General features: G+C 47.4%; 1 protein-coding gene across 4 annotated transcripts in view; it reads right to left on the bottom strand.

Moving 5' to 3' along the window:
• PRDM16 (PR/SET domain 16) overlaps positions 1-18,732 on the bottom strand; it is a 212,125-nt gene that overhangs the window by 79,703 nt on the left and 113,690 nt on the right. For all 4 annotated transcript variants that reach the window (XM_048967893.1, XM_048967892.1, XM_048967894.1 and 1 more), the window contains one exon: positions 6,735-6,785. In XM_048967893.1, the coding sequence (XP_048823850.1) occupies positions 6,735-6,785 (51 nt within the window). The remainder of the gene's footprint in view (positions 1-6,734; positions 6,786-18,732) is intronic.

Below are 18,732 nucleotides of genomic sequence, written 5' to 3' on the forward strand. Positions count from 1 at the left end.
TCTTTAAATGTCACGTGTAAGGATTTCATCTATGTTGAACAGAGGTTCAACCAAAGAGGTTCGCAGAGATGCATCCAAACTCCTGAGCAAGCATCCAGTCCAGTCCCTTCCCTTCCCTGGTACTGCCCAGGTGTTTCTTTTTAGCAGCACACCTCTAATAGCCCTCCCACCTGACAGATATTCTCTTTAATAGCTGCACAAAGTGATGAACAGAATGCTGCAGGCACCTCAGGATCACAGATTGCAATAATAGAACCGCCTGGCTTCTGCAACACGTGCATAAATCCCGATCCCAGATTTCACTCTGGACAAGAGACCTGTCCCACTCGGTGTAATCTGTGCTCACAGCATTGATGCATAACCTTGGCATGATGTGAATAACAGCAGCAACGCCCGTGCACTTCTGGTGTTGCAGCAGCAGCTTGAACAGCGTCCTGCTTCAGTGCAATTCCTGCCCCAACATCCTGAGCAGTCCTTGCATAAATGTCTCACGTAATTCCTCCCCCAGTTCCATGTGCAATTCCTGCCCCAATACCACGTGCAATTCCTGCCTCAGCAGCTCACACAATTCCTGCACAAGCATCTCGTGCAGCTCCAGCACAACCCTGAAGTGCAGAGCAGCAGCAGCACAGCAGAGCTGGGGCTTTCCCCCCGCATCCAGCTCTGAAATCCCAGAGGCCATCATTCCAAAATTTGTGATGTTTTGTCTACTCTGGTGATTTAAGGTTTGTCAGAAAATGTCAGAAAGGCCATGAGGCCAAGGGCTTCCTGATGACTGAGGATTTTCTTTCACATGACCTTCCTGAGGTTGATTTTGGGCTCCAGACAGTGCTGCCTTCAGCTCTGACAGGGGCCGGCTGGCAGCAGATTCATGGAGCTCTCTGGGGCATTCTGGCATTTCGGAGCAGAGCTGTAATGCCTCCTAATCATCCCGAATATTACTGCCCTGCTAATCGCCTTACAGGGGCACATCAATGCCCGCCTTTCATTTGGCATTTGTTTCATTAGCAAAACAGGAGTGTGTGCTCAATGGTATGCAAACAATTAAACACATAGCTTGATTTAAATGAATTAAAATGTACGTGAAGCAGTGACGTTTCCTATGGGTATTGCAGGCGTTTTCTAATAGGGAATCACTGAGCTCTACCTATACAGCAGTGCATTTGGAACTGGACGATGTTTAGGGTCCCTGCTAACCTAAGCCATTCAGTGGCTCTATGCACATAGATAAGCAGTCTGAGAGGTGTCAAACCAGGCAAAAAAACAGCACAGTTTGCTCACGTGGGCGCTGCATTGCTGGGGAGCTTTTTGCACCACCAAATGTGTGTGCAGGGCATTGGGTTCTGTCAGTGCCCAGAACAGGGTGACGGCGCGGCAGCGAGCTAATGACTTAGTTATGCCCTAATGAGGGAGGCTGCACCAAAACCCTGACAATCCCCCACCTTCCTGCTGGTGTTCAGTGCTGCCTTCCTGCAGGAGGAACAAGACATGAAGCCACAAAGCACCGCCGGGTGTGTACTGGAGGTGGGCTGGGAAAGGCAAGGTGACCTGTGGGAGCTGTGTGTGCTGCAGCTATGGGGACACTTTTGGCTTACAGAGGTGCTCCGTTCAGCAGAGACGCACGCCACCCAGACCAGTGTGCAAACAGCTCACTTGGATGGGGTGTGTGGGGCCGCAGCTTCACTTGGATGCTCCAGAGGCCGGCGGAACAAACCTGACCCCCCAGCATCCCCAGCCCCACCTGATTTTTGGGCACAGACCCCAGGCTCCTTTAGGGACCCCTCTTTCCTACACACCCCCCTCAGCCCAAACAACTGTACTGCAGAAATTAAACGTGTGACCCTGTTCCTGCCAAGCCATTTATCCATCGGTTTCTTGCCGACTTTCCCCTGCCCTCCTCACACCTTTTTTCACTTTACATGCTTCGTTTCAGCAAAATCAAGGATGCAAACTTCTTAGAAGTACTTAGTTTCCATGGAAACCTAAGCTGACCGCAACATTATTGTTCTCAAGAGGGAACTGACTTTACTATATGTTCATTCACTGAATTAATGGACTCCTGGTTCTTTTATTAGCAGCTCGCTGACAATGGAAAGAGAGAAATGTTATAAAAAAGACTCTCAGACACTGTCCACTCTTTTGTTCTGGGCTTACTGGAATGACGCAAACCTATTCAGGGAAAGATTATAAAAATCAACTCAAAGCTGCCTCTGTTTGTGGCGGCTAAACATGCCCTTATTTCATAGAGATACAACGCACAGAACAGCAGCTCGGGGCTCGTGGGGAGATGGCAGCTGCAGCCACGCTACAGCAGCATGGGATGCTTGCAGGGATCAGCTTCGACCCCGGCAGCCAGGAAAGGCACGCTCCCCGGTTCTGAGCTGAGTTAAATGCGCAGAGCAAATGCTATTTTCAGAATCCCCGGTGCCATTTTCCAAATTCCCAGCACTGTTTTCAAAGCAGTGGTTCTTGGTAAGGGTGAGGGCTGTTCCGCATTCACTTCTGCAGCATTTTGCATTCGATTCGTTGATGTTTTAGGTTCCACCCTTCAGCATACAAAACCGAAGGACGCAGAAACAGCGAACTTTAGATTTTTACATCAGCTCCGGTAACGGCCTTAGACCATCTTTATTCTACACAGTGAACATAACACAGAGTCAGTGGTAAATAAACACAGCTTTGTGCAAAGAGCTGCAAATGCAGGACCTTTACCATCTCCAGCAGCAATCTGGAGGCCAATGTCTGCGTGTGATTCTGCGACAGGCTGCGCTGAGCCCCGGGGCGCTTGGCCCGCTGGTAATTGCTGCACAAAAGACAGTGAACAGTTCCCTTGCTCTTCCCTAACTACCTTCCTGACTGCTTATTGAAGTCTGATTTCTGACTCCTCTGGGTCATCATTCATCAGCCCTACGGATCCCGGCGGGACGGCCCAGCAGACCCCTCCATATCCCCGGCTGCCAGAGGCCATTTCTGACGGCTGTGATATAGAAAATGTCTTCACAGCAACCCGGTGGGACGAGTGATGGTTATAATACCCAAATAATCATTTTGCAAATTATCATAATTATCAATCAATCATCCTGTGTGAACAATGTGTTCCTGCAGTATCAGATGGTTCCTGTGACCTGTAGCACTCTGTGTACAATAATAAACCCGGCGAGATTTATGGACCTCTCCTCCTCGTTTCTGCAGTAACAAAACATGGGTGGCTTTTTTCTAACTCTTGTTTTAGGAATAAAAGCTCCATCCACCCCGACCAGGTTTACAACTCCATGCTTTCTAGGAGGTCAAGATTTCTAATCTCACACTGTTTCTAACAGTCGTGTTATTTTTAAAGCAAACCTCTGCGATTTGGGAAAAGTAGCGAAGGTGGTGAATAAATTACTTTCACTTTAGAATGTCAGCAGCATTATGTTACCCACTTTGAGTGTTTTGCAATGTAAGTATGAAGTCAGCCAAAGGGAAGAAATGGGTTTTGTCGTCCGTTTGTGCTCCTTGTTTTTGTCACAATGCCCGATTGAATCCCACTCTTTTGAAGCCGATAGCATCTCCCGCTCCCTGCGCCATACATTCTTGTTAATGGATAAATTCAAGCTCTCCAGAAAGTCAAAGAATAAATTTAAAGCCTTTTGCCAAATGCCTATCCTATTGGATTTTGATAAGACGGCTATTGAGCTTTAATAATGTCTTCTATCCTTTTTCAGCTGGCCCTTAACATGTCTCTTTATTTGTCCCTAAAGCCTCTTCAGCGATGCCTTTTTATTACAAGTCTCTCAGCTTGCTCTCGAGGGAGACAGGGTCGACAAGAGTGATAGATAGATAACTCTATAGATTATCTCCCACAGATGTTTTCTCTCCAGTAGCCCCTCGGGCTATTCCCTTTAAGTAAACAGAAACTAAATGGAGAGCTGCAGGAGAAGTCCCCACGTCCCCATCACAGCAGCTCGGGGGGGAGGCACGGCGCACCCCAACCCACACCCACAGCTGGGAACAGCAGAATGCAGCCAAAGCTGAGCCTGGTAATGAGGCTGAGTCTTTCCTCTCCCTCCCCAAAGCGAAATCATTACAACAGTGAGGAGAAGGGGAGCAGCCCCGTGCTCCAGGGCCCTGAATGCAGCAGAGGCGCGTAGGAAAATGCAGTCACGGAATGTATGAGCTGCTCTCTAAGCAAAATAAACAGCCTGCAGGAGGATGGCTTGGAAAAGGAGTTCGGGGAGCAGCGACAGTGATGCCTGCAGGTACACAGTGCATGTGGGTGCTCCCCTCGTTGAGCACACATCTCCCTGCCAGCACTGCCTGCGCTGCCAGGTACTTACAAACAAAAACCAGGCCGGGAGCTAAGGCAGAGTTTGCAAGTCAACCCAGTATCAGCAAGCCAAGCAGGTAAAAGAAAAGCTGGCCAGGAGCACGCCATGCTTTATTCTATGGCACAGTACATTCCAGGTATGGACAAATGATCCTGCACGGGGGTCCTTATTGCTAGAAGTCTTAATTCCAGCGAGGCAAACAACCACCGCCACTGCAGGTCTGTGCTGTTAGCTGTGCTGGCACAAATAGCCCTGACACCAGCTGGAAAACGCTGGAAACGGCGAGTTCTGTTTTTCTCCCAGGCCCAAAGGTCTGCTTTACTGTGCAATACAGCATTTTTCTCCCCCTAGCCCTTGCTACGCCCCATTCTCAGCCCACAAACAGCAGTCAGCCCAGTGAGCGCCGGGATCACAGCCCCATCTTGGCTCCAGCTCCGACTCCTGCTCTGCACCCACTGCTCTGTGCATCCCCTTCCCACCACCCACCCACCTCCGAGAGAGCAGGAATAAACTGAGCTCACACATCAGCTGCTGTGCCTCCATCAGGGATGTGGCAGCTGAATGGTTCAGGGATGCTGGGATGGGAAATCTCCTCCCAGGAGGTTTTGTGCCACTGGAGCATCATGCTGTGTAGCCAGGAGTGCTAACAAACCATCCTGAGACACCTCCACAATGGTACAGAGTGGGTTTTCATTCTTTGTTTTTCATTTTTTTCCCCGACTGCAAAGCTGTCCAGCAGTAGTCTTGTCACAAGCTATAAAGTTTAGACTTGAACTCTTTACCTTACCGCTTTGACCTTTTTTACCCCAGCTGTAAAGCCCTACTGCCCATCCTTCAGTAAATTTATCACCTCATAAACTCCCACTAGAGCTTCTCTACACAGCATTTAGAGACAGCAGTGGAGGGGAAATGCTCCCCCCTCAGTCCAATGTCATAATTGTCCACCTTCATACCTGCTGCCCAGGAAAACAATGAAGGACAAGGTGCTGTTCAAGACCTGTAGGTTTTGCAATGGAAATAACATAATGGAGCTTAAACACAAAAACACGTATCCAAGACATACGGATGCCAGTTCAATGTTTCCTCCTACCCCCGTCCCATACAAAGCCTGCTCACTCTGGGGTAATGGAGATTCAGCAAAGAGGGGAAGCACAATTCATCAGTGATATCGTAATTAAGGACTGAGAAAGAACAACCAAGCAGTCCGGGCATGGAGAATTCCCTCCATGGCTGCGATGAGTGCATGGTGATAATAAGAACCTGCCACCTTGTCACCATGTCTGTCCAGACAAAAGGATCCCACAGAGGCAGAGACAAACACCCAGTGAGTTATGGGGAGGAACAAGGTAAAAAGTTCAGCGGCGTTGCGACAGGGCTGCTGCGAGGTCACTGCGTGGTCACAGGACATTGCATGGTGAGAGCCCCGAAAATAAGAGCTTGTTTTTCTCAAACCAGTGAGAGGCCCAGCAATGGCCGTGGGTCCCAGCATCTGCTCCCAAACTTTGGAGATACTGACAGGTATTACATTCCACCGTGCTGTGCTTCCTTTTAACTTTCAGTATTGAAGATGGCGTAAGAGGGTGAATGGAAAAGGCAGTTGTTGCAGTTTCCCATGTAACACACCTCCCTCTCCAAAATAAAACCCCAATATTTTATGAACACGGCTGCAAATAGCCAATGTAAGACCATAGCATCTGAAAAGAATTCCAGTTAATTCCATGTTTCAGCAAAGACACGTCGCCTCGATGGACATCCAGCAGCCGTAAGCAAACACAACAAGTGCTGCCCCACAGACGGCCGTGCAGGGAATCATCCCCACGTTCCTGGGAACAACCCAAAGCCAAATAGAGGGCTGGCTACTGAAACATGGAGAGCTGAGCTGCCCTGCAGCCACTGCACAGAGACTGACACAGCTGGGCCGCATTTGGAACACGTTTTTCTCTGGTCACTATTACAGTTTAAGCATCACAATGTGATGAAAAGCACTGGTAATACATCACACTCGCTAAATGTTATCCTTTCACAGATCTACTCCTATTCCCTGGGCCTTTCCGTAAGCCACATTTACGTGGTGAGGTGACCTCTAAACATTTAGCACTTTTAACAAAGGACCAACATTTTCTTTGACTGGAAAAGAGGTAAATGAGGTTTTAAGATTTGGACTCGCAGTTGTTCACATTGCAGCTGAATCAAGAAACACTTCACACTACTATTTTCCTTTTCATAAACGCTGGAATCACAAGAAGACAGAAGAATGTGCCAATAGAACCACAAGATGTAATCCAAAGGAGCAAGAGCAAACACTGGAAAGGTTTTAGGACAATTATTGCGATGCATGGTTCAAAATTACGAGCAGAAAAAAAGAAACTGGGTGTATTTCAAAGCCAGGCAGTAATAGAAATTGCATAAAATCGAGCCATGTCCTACCTTCTTTATACTGCCCTCCTGGGAGGTCACCTCAGGATCAGTCAGTATTTGCTGTGAGAGAAAGAAAAGGAAAAAAGTGAAGTTGGATTGCAGCTAAGAATATTATAGAATAATACAGATTATTATTATTATTATTACAATTATTACTGTTATTACATAAGGGCCACAGCTCTCAGGTGCATAGCCGTTGCAGTTGGTGGCTCAGAGGCTGGCATGGGGCTGCCTGTGGCCACGTCCAGGTGGGATGGACTGAACTGACAGGCTTCAGAAATGTTGGCAAACGCCTCCGAGCTCAGCTGGAATAACATCACCGTGTTTTAAATAGTGGGAATCCTAAAGCATTCTGTGCTTTACAACAGCTCTAATAGATACTGAAATTGTGGTTTGGAAAGCAGCTGAGAGCAAATAGGACCAAGAGGTGAACGGCAGAGCAATAAAATCCCACGTGCTCATGAGCTCGTGTGTGCAGTGCACAGGTTGGAAGGTTGGAACACCTCCATGGGACGGCGAATGACACCCATGACATGAATGACACCATGCATGTCACTGCACTGTGGGAAGGGCTGGTGGCCTTGGAGCATCCCCAGCCCCTCTCTGGGAGCTGGTGGATACTGGAAGCCCTTTGAGAGCCATGGCAGAGCCCTGCCCACAGCTGGCTGTGCTGAAGGACCCACAGCCACCACAGCTGCCCCCAGACCAAGACACCTCAACTGTAATTATTATACACAAAACACCTTTAAACACAATTGGTTAATTACGTGCATTCAGAGTGCATAATCCACCCGTTCAACATGCCCATAAATGTGGATGGGGGGAAGAAAAAAAAAAAACCACGCTGAAATGAAGTGCAAATTGGGCTGTGGTGTAGTCCTGTATAAACAGGCTTAAGAGTCAGGAATTCCTGAGTCTGGATCTAAATGCCAACACAAGCTTCCTTTTGTTGGTTTGGAGAGATCTGTGCTCATTGGGCAAGTTATGGGCTCTCAAAGCAAATTGTTTTTTTCCCCTTCAATTCAGAGCAGATCTCAAATTTTGAAATTCTTGGAGAACAAAAAAAATCTGCAAAAAGTACTTTGGACACGTTCAAAAATCGTCCTTCTGCAGCACAGCATCGTGGCTGTGCATCTGAACGCTGCTTGGTGATGTGCCCAGAAGAAGCTGGCAGGATGGGCACCTTGGGGCAGGGATGCTGCCCAACCATCACCAGGTTCTGACAGCCTTCAGAAGCCCTCCTGGGTGGTTCGGGAGGGAAGTTCAAGCTCCTCGTTCTGCATTCCCAGTTTGGAATGAAAACAGTTTGAAAACAGAGGCTGAAGGGAGAGCTCTGCAGCAGCAGAACCTGGGGCACACAGCAGGACTGAGCGCTACCTCCTAATTAAACGAGAGAGAAAGTACCAGATGTGATGTTTATTAATAAGAATAACAAAAGATACTTTGAAAATCTACTCATTGGGTAATTTTAGCTCAGGCTGGACTTCATCTCATCTGAATGCCATAATCCTAAATAAAGTGCTTGACGTGTACAGTGGGCTGCAGCCTTGCAGTTGACCCAGATGTTCTGAAACGTGCTCAGAATTTACACTGCACCCTTTTTCTACCCACTGATACGCTGACTTCAGCCAAAAGCAATACAGCGTGGCACTGCTAAGGCTTGGGAACCCAATGGAGGTGCAGCAGCAATGCTTCCCTGCGTTCATTTCCTGGGCTCTGCACACTGCTGGCAGTGGGATCCTGCCTGAGCTACATGGGTGAGGGATGTGCTATAATTTTTGCAAAGCCCCCTGAATGTATACTAAACATGTCAAGTAACACCATGTGATTCTTTTTGAAAAACAGTTTACAAGCTGGCATTCTCCAGCTGCAGTTAACCCTAATTTGATTACATTACCGAGACAGATCACAATGAGCTTATGTAAATAGTAACGTTATCCATTCATTCCGTGAGCTCAGATAAACTGTCATTTAAAAATAAAAAAAATTAAAAAAAGAACTCAAATAGGCCTGATGCATTCAGCACAGCCTAACCCTGCTCCACCACTGAGAGCTGGGGATGTTAGCAGTATTTCCATGTTTGTACCAAGCTGGAAATGCAAGAGGAAGCCCGATGGTAGCGCAAAGCTGGCATGTGGATAGCAGCACTTCTTTCAGTGACTGGCTCTTCGTTGTCATCTGACCCTCCAGCGGGATGCGTTGGCTCATTCAGCTCTAACACACCCAACCTGTACAGCATCGTGCCCAACTGTCTGGCCTTACTGAGTCCCTCGCTAACATTCTCCTCTCCTGGCACCTGAGGGCAGTTTTACAAACCTGAATAAGGAAGTGGAGAAAAGCTGTGATGTGTGATGTGTTGTTCGCTGCCACTCTTTGCCTGAGACGCACAACCCGCTGCTCACTGCACCACCAAATCCTGCAGCGAGGAGCTGACCTGCTCTGCACTGACAGCTCTGCCGGCTGCAGACGCACAAGCAGAGAAGAGTTGTTTATTTATTAACTATTCTCATAACAATCCATTTGCCAATTTCAAAGTGAAACCAGAAAGCTGATCCGTGCAAAAGGCATCGCTGTCACAGCAGCTGCTGCTTTCCCAGCTCCTGCAAGAAGTCTGGCATCACCTATAAAGGCCCTCCCCAGCGTACAACCGGGTCATCAAAGCCTTGCTGCTCCTTCGTGGCACCTGCTGATATCAGTTCCTTTAGATACGTCATCAACCAAAGGCATTCGTTGCCCTTCATAGCACAGATCTTCCAAATGGCACCATTGGGACCAACACAAAATCGGCTCTAGTGCATATACCAACTTTTAAGCAAAAATAAGCAAGGAAACAGCTCTGAATTCTGTAGAAGAAAGATATCCACTCAAAAAGCTCATAAAGTGAGTGCCAAGGGCTGAGCTGCTTGAAGTCATCTGGAAAATCAGGCAAAACTCTCAGCCTTCTGCCCTGACAGACTGCAGAGCCACTCCATCCAATGCATTGGAATAATTCAGAGTCTGATTTATTGTCTCCAAAGCTACTGGGTCCTGAAATACAAATGGAAATAGCGATTCCCTCCTCTGCATGAATGCTACGTGCAACGCCAAGCTTCGGGAGCTGCAATTCCCTGTGCAAGGAGCATTAAGGGAGTCGATCCAGTTCACCAACATCATTTGACTGGCTGGCAATGAGCTGATTTCATATTCATTTTAATCCAGATGCTTCTGTGTAAGCATTACCACCTTCAGTTTACACATCCTTTTTTTTTTTTACATTCCTATACAGACACTTTTCACCTGAGCCTCCTGATGTCCCTTCAAGACTGTTGTGATTAATGCCCATTTTTGATACTTGACAGCTTTGCCACTACAAACATAACACTGCTCAGCTAGGAATGCCTTTAAAACACTGCCATCCTGAGACCCCCAAACGGAGCAGAAGTTATAAATACTACTGTAGGCCAAGTGCCTTGAGCAGAAAGCATAGTGATGCTGTGCTGGAAGCAGACTGAAGGACCACAGGAACACTGCATTAAAGAAAATGCACGTGGAATCCACACAAACCCAACCCTGGATTGCCAGGAAGCAGATTTCCATTGGTCCCTCACTGTCCCAGGAAGCAAACTGCCATTATTTCCTTACTGCCCTTTGGTTCCAAGCTGGGAGCTGCCCCATCACTCCCTTAACAGCAAAGAATGAACCTGGCCATACAGAGCAAGGAGGATGAGCAAGGATTTCTGTGAGCTGCCCAGCTTTGCCTTCAGGTGCTGCAGCAAAAATCCATTCCAGCACTTCCAATCTTTTTTTCTGTTTACCGTATTTTAAAAATACAGAGACTTTAGAGCACTTTCTGGCCCCGAAACTGACAAAATCTGGTATTTTCTGTAGTAAATAAACTGGTGAAACACTATTCACTTGAGGAAATTTTCAATATCCTGTCTTGGGAATTTGCAGCGAATGTGCCTGGAATTAAGAGGAAAGGGAGGAAAGCTCCGCTCAGAGAGGAAGAATTTCCTTTCCTGGCTGGTGAGCAAGGAGGATGAAGAGCACGGCCCTGCCTGGCACGCAGCGAGCCACGGGCTGGAAGGAGGATAAAGAATAAACCAGGCATTCAGTGCTAAGGGCAACCCCAGCACAATTGGGAACACTGTGGAGCAGCCAAACTGTGGTTTGCGGACCAGTAACAGTCTGCAGAGCCCTGGTATGCACTGCACAGACCGTTTTATAACCATTTATTTTTCAGTGGAAAGTCTGAACAAAAAGGTGATCTGGCACGGGACAGCAAATGCTCGATCCCAACAGTGATCAGTGGCCCAAAATTTCTGGCCATCGCAGGGAGCAGCTCTGATCAGCTCTGCCCTCGTGTCGCGTGGGGCTGCGCAAAGGAACCGCTCTGTTTGCTGACTTGCAGGAGAACAAACTGCAGCGCACTGAGGTGAATCGTTACAGGTTATTCCGGAGGGAGATCAGGGAATGGGACGTCCTGAGCTGCACCTCAGACACGAATCGGCTTCTGGGCGCTGCGAGTAGGGCAATGCCAGGGGAGTAAATGGTGAAAAGAGTGAATGCCAAGCATTGAGAATGTGCTGGAGAACAAAGTCTGCAAGAGAGAAAATAAGCCTGCAATTTACATACGTGGCATCGCAACGTTTTAGACACAGCTCCTCCATGACATCGCCATCAAGTTCAACTGCAAACACCAGGAAGTTAAACAGAATCTAATGGAGAGCGTTTGAAATAACTTCAATAAGCTGAGGACTTGAGACTTTCAGCCAAGACAAATAAGAGAGGGTACTGATTAGTAAATGTCACCATTTCTCCTGCCAAGCACTCAGGGGCTGGTGATAGGAGAGCATTACATATAATCTCGCAGTCTTTAGGGGCTGTTTGATTTTATATTGCATTCTTATCGGGTTCTAAAAGTCCAGTGTTAATGAGCATGAGAAATGCTCTCGATAGCTTGGCGGTTTTGCTGAAGGAGAATGTATTTCATTCATTACGTGTTCTTGGATCCAAGCTAGGGATGCATTTCCCATTCAGAGCCCCACGTCCAACCCCTGTCTATTCTTCAGCAACCAGGCATCACCTTTAATACCCATCTATTTACACTATTTAAATAAAATGGCTTTTACCAACTCCAGAGAATGAGATCTTTAAGAAATCTGGAGCAGAGAGACACATTTATGTAAGGAGCCCATTGCATTCCCTTCTGCAGTGCAGAGTGACTCTCGAAAGCAGAATAAGTACGAGGGATGGTAAATTATTGGGACAAAAACAACAAAAACAGCCACAAAACAAGCCTTGCTGCTTGGATTCTGATGACCCACGAGGTGAGGGAAACAACAAAGCCAGAGAAACGGCTTTTTGAGAACCCCGCTGTGTCCCAAGCACGGTAGTGATGGCAGTGATGGCAGCGCCGGGTGCTCGGCCAGCGAGCTGCAGGATGGGCAAAATCCCACCCCAACCTTTGGGGCTCCTGGGGAGGAGCTGAGCAGCTGCTCTGCCGTGGTTCTGTGATGTTTGGTTTTCAAAACCACAAAACCATGACGTGCTCCCAGTCCTGACGCCCTGCACCCCAATGAATCCAGGTGCTCCGAGTGGGAGCAGCCCTCACCTGTGCCGTCCCTGGGAGCACAAACCAACTGGTGTTGTTGTCAGAATGACCTTAATTATCCATGGCAATTATTTATTTTGTAGATAATTAACAAATCCTGCCTCTAATGAGATTTCTCAATGAATGGAGTCTTTTGTCTGTTATTGCCTACGTCTTCAAACACTCCCCAGAAAAGAAGATTGTAATAGAACACACGAGGAAAAAGTGCTTAAATTAATATATTGATTTTCTTTTCCAAATACATTTACAAATATCACTGTGAACTCCCTTTTCCTGGAGGGAAATTCCATTATAGAAACGAATTCTGACCAGCTGAAAGGGGCACTTCTCTGCATGCCCAGCGAGCACAGCCTGAGGATGAGGACGGACGCCCCCAGAGCTGAATGGTGTCTGTATTTTCTCCGTGTGCTCATCTTACAGATTGGGAACATAAGTAGCAGACTGAGAACATATGAGAGCCTCTGTCATAACAGCAAAACAGTTTGCATTTTCACTCTGTCCTTAGAGCAAATAGGAGCGAAGGGAAGGTGAGGGTCACCAACTCCGGGTGCTCCCTGCTGCACAATTATATAACACAATCACTTAAAGGATCTGGAGCCATTTATTATCTGAGCAAAAAATCATCTTGAAGAGTGAAATGTAACGTTTTGGTTAACAGATAAAGCGTTGCTGTTTGCAGCCCTGTAAGTGGATTGGATGGTTAGCTTTAGTCGTATCCCATCCACCTCTTTTTTTGTTCTCGACCCTTTTTAGTTATAAAAATGACCTTGATATTGACAGAATAATATAAATGAACTTCCCCCGTACTTCCCATATTGATAACCTGTTTGTTAAGATGATCAGTAATAATCATAAGTAAATAAAGAGAGCTCATACATCATCTGGTAATGGCAATCCTGACATGCACTTGATCTGACGTATGGGGACCTCTGGGCTTTGGCTGACGAGCTCATACTTCATATTAAATTGCAGCCTGTGTATCCAGGACACACATTGACATATGCATCCATACAGAGCAGTGCACTCAGATCTCAATATTGAGTCATACCTGCTATGAGCATCTTACAAAGTGCTCGCAGATGGAAGCTGTGTGTTGAAATGGATTCCGCACGTACAGCATCGAGTCCCTAGAATAACTTGGTGTCTGAACCCCAACGTCTCTCTTTGGGTGAGGTTCACACAACGAACCAACCTTGGCAGAGTATTGCTGGGGCTGCACTCATTTGCAGTCCTGCTTCCACTGATTGACATCAGTATTGTAGGGAACGGGAAAGCCTCAGCACCAACAGAGGAGCCAGGAGAACATCACAGAACCACAAAGGTTGGAAAAGTCCTCTTAAGATCAAGTCCAGCCCCAATAACCCACGTTCCCTCAGTGCCACATCTCCATGTTGAACCCCTCCAGGGACAGTGACTCCTCCACTTCCCTCTTCCAATGCCTGGACACTCTTTCTAAGAAGAAACGTCTTCCAATATCCAACCTGAACCTCCCCTGGCGCATTATATCTCACCTTAAAGACGTACCAGGGCAGGAGATCTCCTGCTCCAGCTCTCCAGCTGCAGAGCAGGGCCAGCTGGCTCTGTCCTCTCCCATCCCCATGCCGAGTGGCACAGCCTGCAGGCTCACTTCAACATAGTGATTACACAGTTAGGCATTTGAGAAAGAACAGGGAGAAATGACATCATTCCATTCTCTTCCTTACAGCCTAAAGAGACACTGATAAGAATTATGAATTGTTTTGCCACACTCCAAGAGTGTATAACCATTCTGTTTTTTCTTGGGCACATTTTCCTGCCTTGGTTCAAATACCCAAGTCATGCCAATGAGCATCAAAGTGCTCCAGCTACCTGCGTGCAAATCACAAGCACAGACACAACAGGCATGCATTCCCTGTATGCAGAATTCGCCAGAAGCCCAGCTCAATGAGCTGTGTCCCTATCTAGAGCTTGTCCTCAGTTCCATCAAAATAATGGCCCTCAACGTAACCATAGCAGAGCACCAAAGCTGAATAGCTAAGCTGTGACACGTCAATTTTTTATCCTTAATCACACTCAAAGGAAAACAAAGCCAACATGCAACGTTCCCACCACTTTCAGAAGTTTTAAGTAGGAAATGCACTGTCTCATCTGGCAGCTCAGTGCTGCTGCTCGTGCTATGCTCAGCCAGGAGAACGCATCCCTGCCCAGCACCCAATGGCCAAGATGGGCTGTGTCACCCTGATACCCATCAGCAGGACGACCTGTCACCTGAACATGACAAGGTCACAAGCAGTGTGATGCAGCAAGAAAAATGGCCCATTAAAGCCTCGGAAGGCTAGAAGAGAAACATAAGGCTGATAATTCCCTCCTTTATTCACAAGTGATATTAAGTAAATGATATTCTCCACTAAGAAAAGTTAATGTGGAATTATTCTGTGGCCAAACTTCAGACATTGGCACAATCCGTTTCTCATTTAAAAAGCACACAATGTTGTTTTATCTGAGTTGATAGGAGGTGCCAGGTGAGTTCCCTTTTAAGAGCTGGAGAAACAATTTCAGAGAGAACTGGATAATATTATGCTTGGAATGATAATATTGTGTTTGGAAAAGGTCAATATTTTATTTAATCAGCCAGACAGAGAGTGGGTGGCAATTTCAATGCATTTTCTTGAGACAGGAATTTAGGGAGTCCAAGCGGAAATCGGTTTCTGTTTTTTCCTCGGGCTCTGATGTCTTCCACAGGTAGAAGTGCAGGGGCTGCTGCTCGGCGCTGCCCTGCAGGGAACACTGAGTGCTTCGCTCTGCACCTCGGCCACGAGGCCACGCACTGCAGGGACTGAGGCAGAGATCCACCAGTGAAAGCTAAACAAATGCAACCTTCCCACAGCACGACCCACTCTGCTCTGCCCTGCAACCCACCGGTGCCAAAGCAATATTTGGGGCTGGCTGGGTGGATGGCATCCTCCCTCCTGCCTGTCTGATGCTCTCTTTTTGATGTTACCCCAACACCCAAGCTGGCACTCAGCTGCCCGGTGCCTCCATGCAGTGCTGGAGCAAATGGGATCTGCCACATCTGGCAGACACCACAACAGCCACCCCCAGCAGGACGGCCGCTGCCTCCAAGCACAAACGGAGTTTTATTCCCTCAGACAGCAGCAAGCCCTCATCGAGAGAGAACACTGATTAAAAGAGCCAACAAATAACTAGAGAAATGAGCTTATAAATACGGCGAGCACTTCATTTCTTGAGGTCAGAAAACCCGGCCATTATCTGTCTGCTCACATTTTCTTGATTAGACATCTTCTCAGCAAAAGGCCTCGCAGCAACCACTGCACACAGGGCTGTGCCAGAGCGCCTCCCCAGTCCTGGCTGTGGGCACAGCTACTGGGCTGTGCTCAGAACATCCCGAAATCCCCACAGCAAACCTTCCCGGGGCCAATTACAACAGCAGAGAGGTTCTAAAAAAGCGCCCTTTGGTTATCTGTAGTCATTCTGGATTCTAAAAAATTCACCTTTGCTGTCCGCAGTAACTCCAGTTGCTCACTAGCAGAATCAAAATGCATTTTCTATTTGGTGCTCCGTGCACAACACCACAATGCTACAAAACACCAACCAAAAAACCCCACGCTTCTTTTTTTTTCTTCTCATTACACGTTCTGAAAAAGTGCACACAGCCCTCGCTGTTATCAAACACTCTGACACAGCACTGGGGAAAGCCTTGGGAGATGCAGCTCCGCGCGCTGATTGCAGGCAGCGTTTCATCCGGTGCCAAAAGGAACACTGAGGTTAGGAGATGGCTCCCTCCATCATCTCATCACTGAGCATTTCTGTTTACGCCTTGCAAACTGCCACCGACAGCTCGTAGACAAAGAAATGTCCATAATGAATCCAGATGCTGGAAATGAAACGTAGTTAAGCCTTAGAAGAGGCTTTAATGAAGCAAAGCTTTTTTGTTTAACCGCCGGCCCAATGTAAATAAGCGCTGCTTTGAGTTCAGCTCAGAGATGATATCTTACCCAACAGTCTGAATGTGCCATCAAGGGAGCTGTCGCCTTGTGGGGATGACGTAAAAGCAGTTTAACATTCCTACAACTCGGCTCTTGCCTTCCTCAGCACCCACAGCTCGTGGGGCTGGTGGAGCAGCACAGCTCCCGGTGCTGTCAGCCCACACTGCCGTGTCACTGGGGTCAACTGGTCCTGTTCTGACTTAAGGACAGGGGATGAACTCCTTACTACCCAGAAATTCCCTCCCCTCTGCCCGTGGCACCTGCTGTAACCAGGCAGGATGCGAGCAAACCCACTGCTCCCCACAGCACACTGCTGCTGGGGGCTCACGTGGAAGTTCAACCTCCAGCCCAGACCCCTCTCTCAGCCCCTCGGGGGCTGTTCTGCTGCTTTGAGGTTTGGCAGTGGGTTGTGCTGAAGGTTAGGAAGTTGCAAAGCAGTATCCAGGGCTTGGAGGGAGTCTGTGGCATTTTGGATAGCTCAAGGACATCTCCTCACCGCATCCTTTCATCCCAGGCTTCCTGAGCTATCATCAGCATTTGTGTTTAAGATGTGTTTTTAAAGCTCAAAAGTAATCTGTCAGGTTTTGTTGCTTCTGTTTAAAAGATGTGGAATCTCTTGTAAAACAATAAAATAATGACTTCTGGGATCGGGAGAAGCAATGGAATAAAGCAGAGAAGAACCAAGAAGAGGACACTGCATTACTCGGTTACGTACTTTGCTGCAGCCAACGCTGTCAATTTGCCATAAATTTATAAGCCACAGTTCTTTGCCCTCCCTCCCTAATTCAGACATTCACTCTGCTGGTTGGATGACAGTCACAATTACATGCACCAGCAATACCCAGGCTGACGTTCAGCCAGGACACCACTCCATTTGGATCCTGGCTCCAGGAGATGCACTGCTGTGCTCCCACCTGCCAGCCAACGGTTCAGAGCGATGCTTCGATTCTAAACCATACCAAGAAAACTTTGCAGTAACGTACCTGAGCTGTACCGCTTGGTAAAGGCACTAAGAGTCCTCAGAAACAAGCAAACTAACTAAAAAAAAATAATAAAAAATTAGAAAAAAGTCTGCTTGAGAGGGTGCACAACTCATGTTGTGTTTCGGAATAACTTCTGTCTGTACAACCTGCATCACATTCTCTCCTACTTTCCCCCGCTGGGGATGCACAGGTGAGCACAGACAATAAAACACAGCCAAGGGAGGCACTGTTCCTAGGTTTGCTGCCAGGTATGGGTGGAAAACAGATGGCATTCCACAGAGTGAGCCCCGGCAGTGCAGAACCGCCCGCCATCCTACATCGCTTAAGAAGAACAAATGCAGCACTGTTGCAACATTATCTCATGGGCCATAACCCTGGCACTCTGCTTATATGCAGCTGAGCCATTTATTTCTCAGTTTTTGTGCAATCTGGTTCAATTATGAATCTGACTGCTTTCTTGCAGAATATAAAATCCTTGCATCATATAATTGCATTCCATCATGGAACTGGTATTCATCATTGCCCGGCTGTCCCCCGGCCTAAAAGATAAACCATCCATAGGGTAATAAATGTCAAACTATGATTATTGATGCTTTCAATTAAATTGATTATCTATTTGAGGTGCATAGCATGGTGATTTATTGCTGTCTCTTTATGTTGCACTTGGCACAGCAGCCTCCCAGAAAGGTGAATATTTTGATTTCCATAGATTTTCTATCTCATCTGACTCTTAAAGGGCCCACCACCACCCCGGTGCTTGGCACCTCACTGAGCCTGGGATCTGCCACCTGTTTTGCTGCCTTCTGCAGAGCGAGGGCAAAGTGTGAAAACAGAAAACAAAAACTCACTTCTAAATGCTAATGGAATAGCGGAGCGCATCCTGCCTCGCGTTCCTCACTCAATAACATTTATTATTTACAGACTGTATTAAACAGAAAGCTCTGCTGAGTGCCACACACCCCAGCAGAGAGATGCAATGACCTTCAGTGCATCACTGCCTCTGTGTTATTATCAGTGCCAGGTAACAGCAGCGATAAAACTGAAAGGCATTTGCTCACCAATAATCAGCAGCAGCTGCTTTATAAGCAGTGCTTCTGTTGGCTGTGCCATGCTTAAGGTGACACAAGTTTGCCTTTATCTGCTCATTCCTTGAAGAAATGCCCCAAGTGTAGGCAGCCTGGAGCTGACTTCACTGTTTGCTGGTTCCAAGGAGCAAACCTGGCTCAGAACTTCCCACCACCTCCCCAGTGCCATCAGAGCTCTCCAAGTCAACTTGCTCTGCTATCGAGAAAGCTATGTCAAACATTTCCAGGCAGGACTTGGAGAAAATGAGTAAGAAACCCCTCATCTTCATGGGGAAAAAAGAAATTGAGAGCTGATAAGGCGTTGACTTCAAATGTGAAGCAAAGGTAGTATTTTCTTCTGCCACTGCCTACTTGTAGTAC

The sequence above is a fragment of the Lagopus muta genome, chromosome 21 (assembly GCF_023343835.1).
Source record: "Lagopus muta isolate bLagMut1 chromosome 21, bLagMut1 primary, whole genome shotgun sequence".
Classification (NCBI taxonomy): domain Eukaryota; kingdom Metazoa; phylum Chordata; class Aves; order Galliformes; family Phasianidae; genus Lagopus; species Lagopus muta.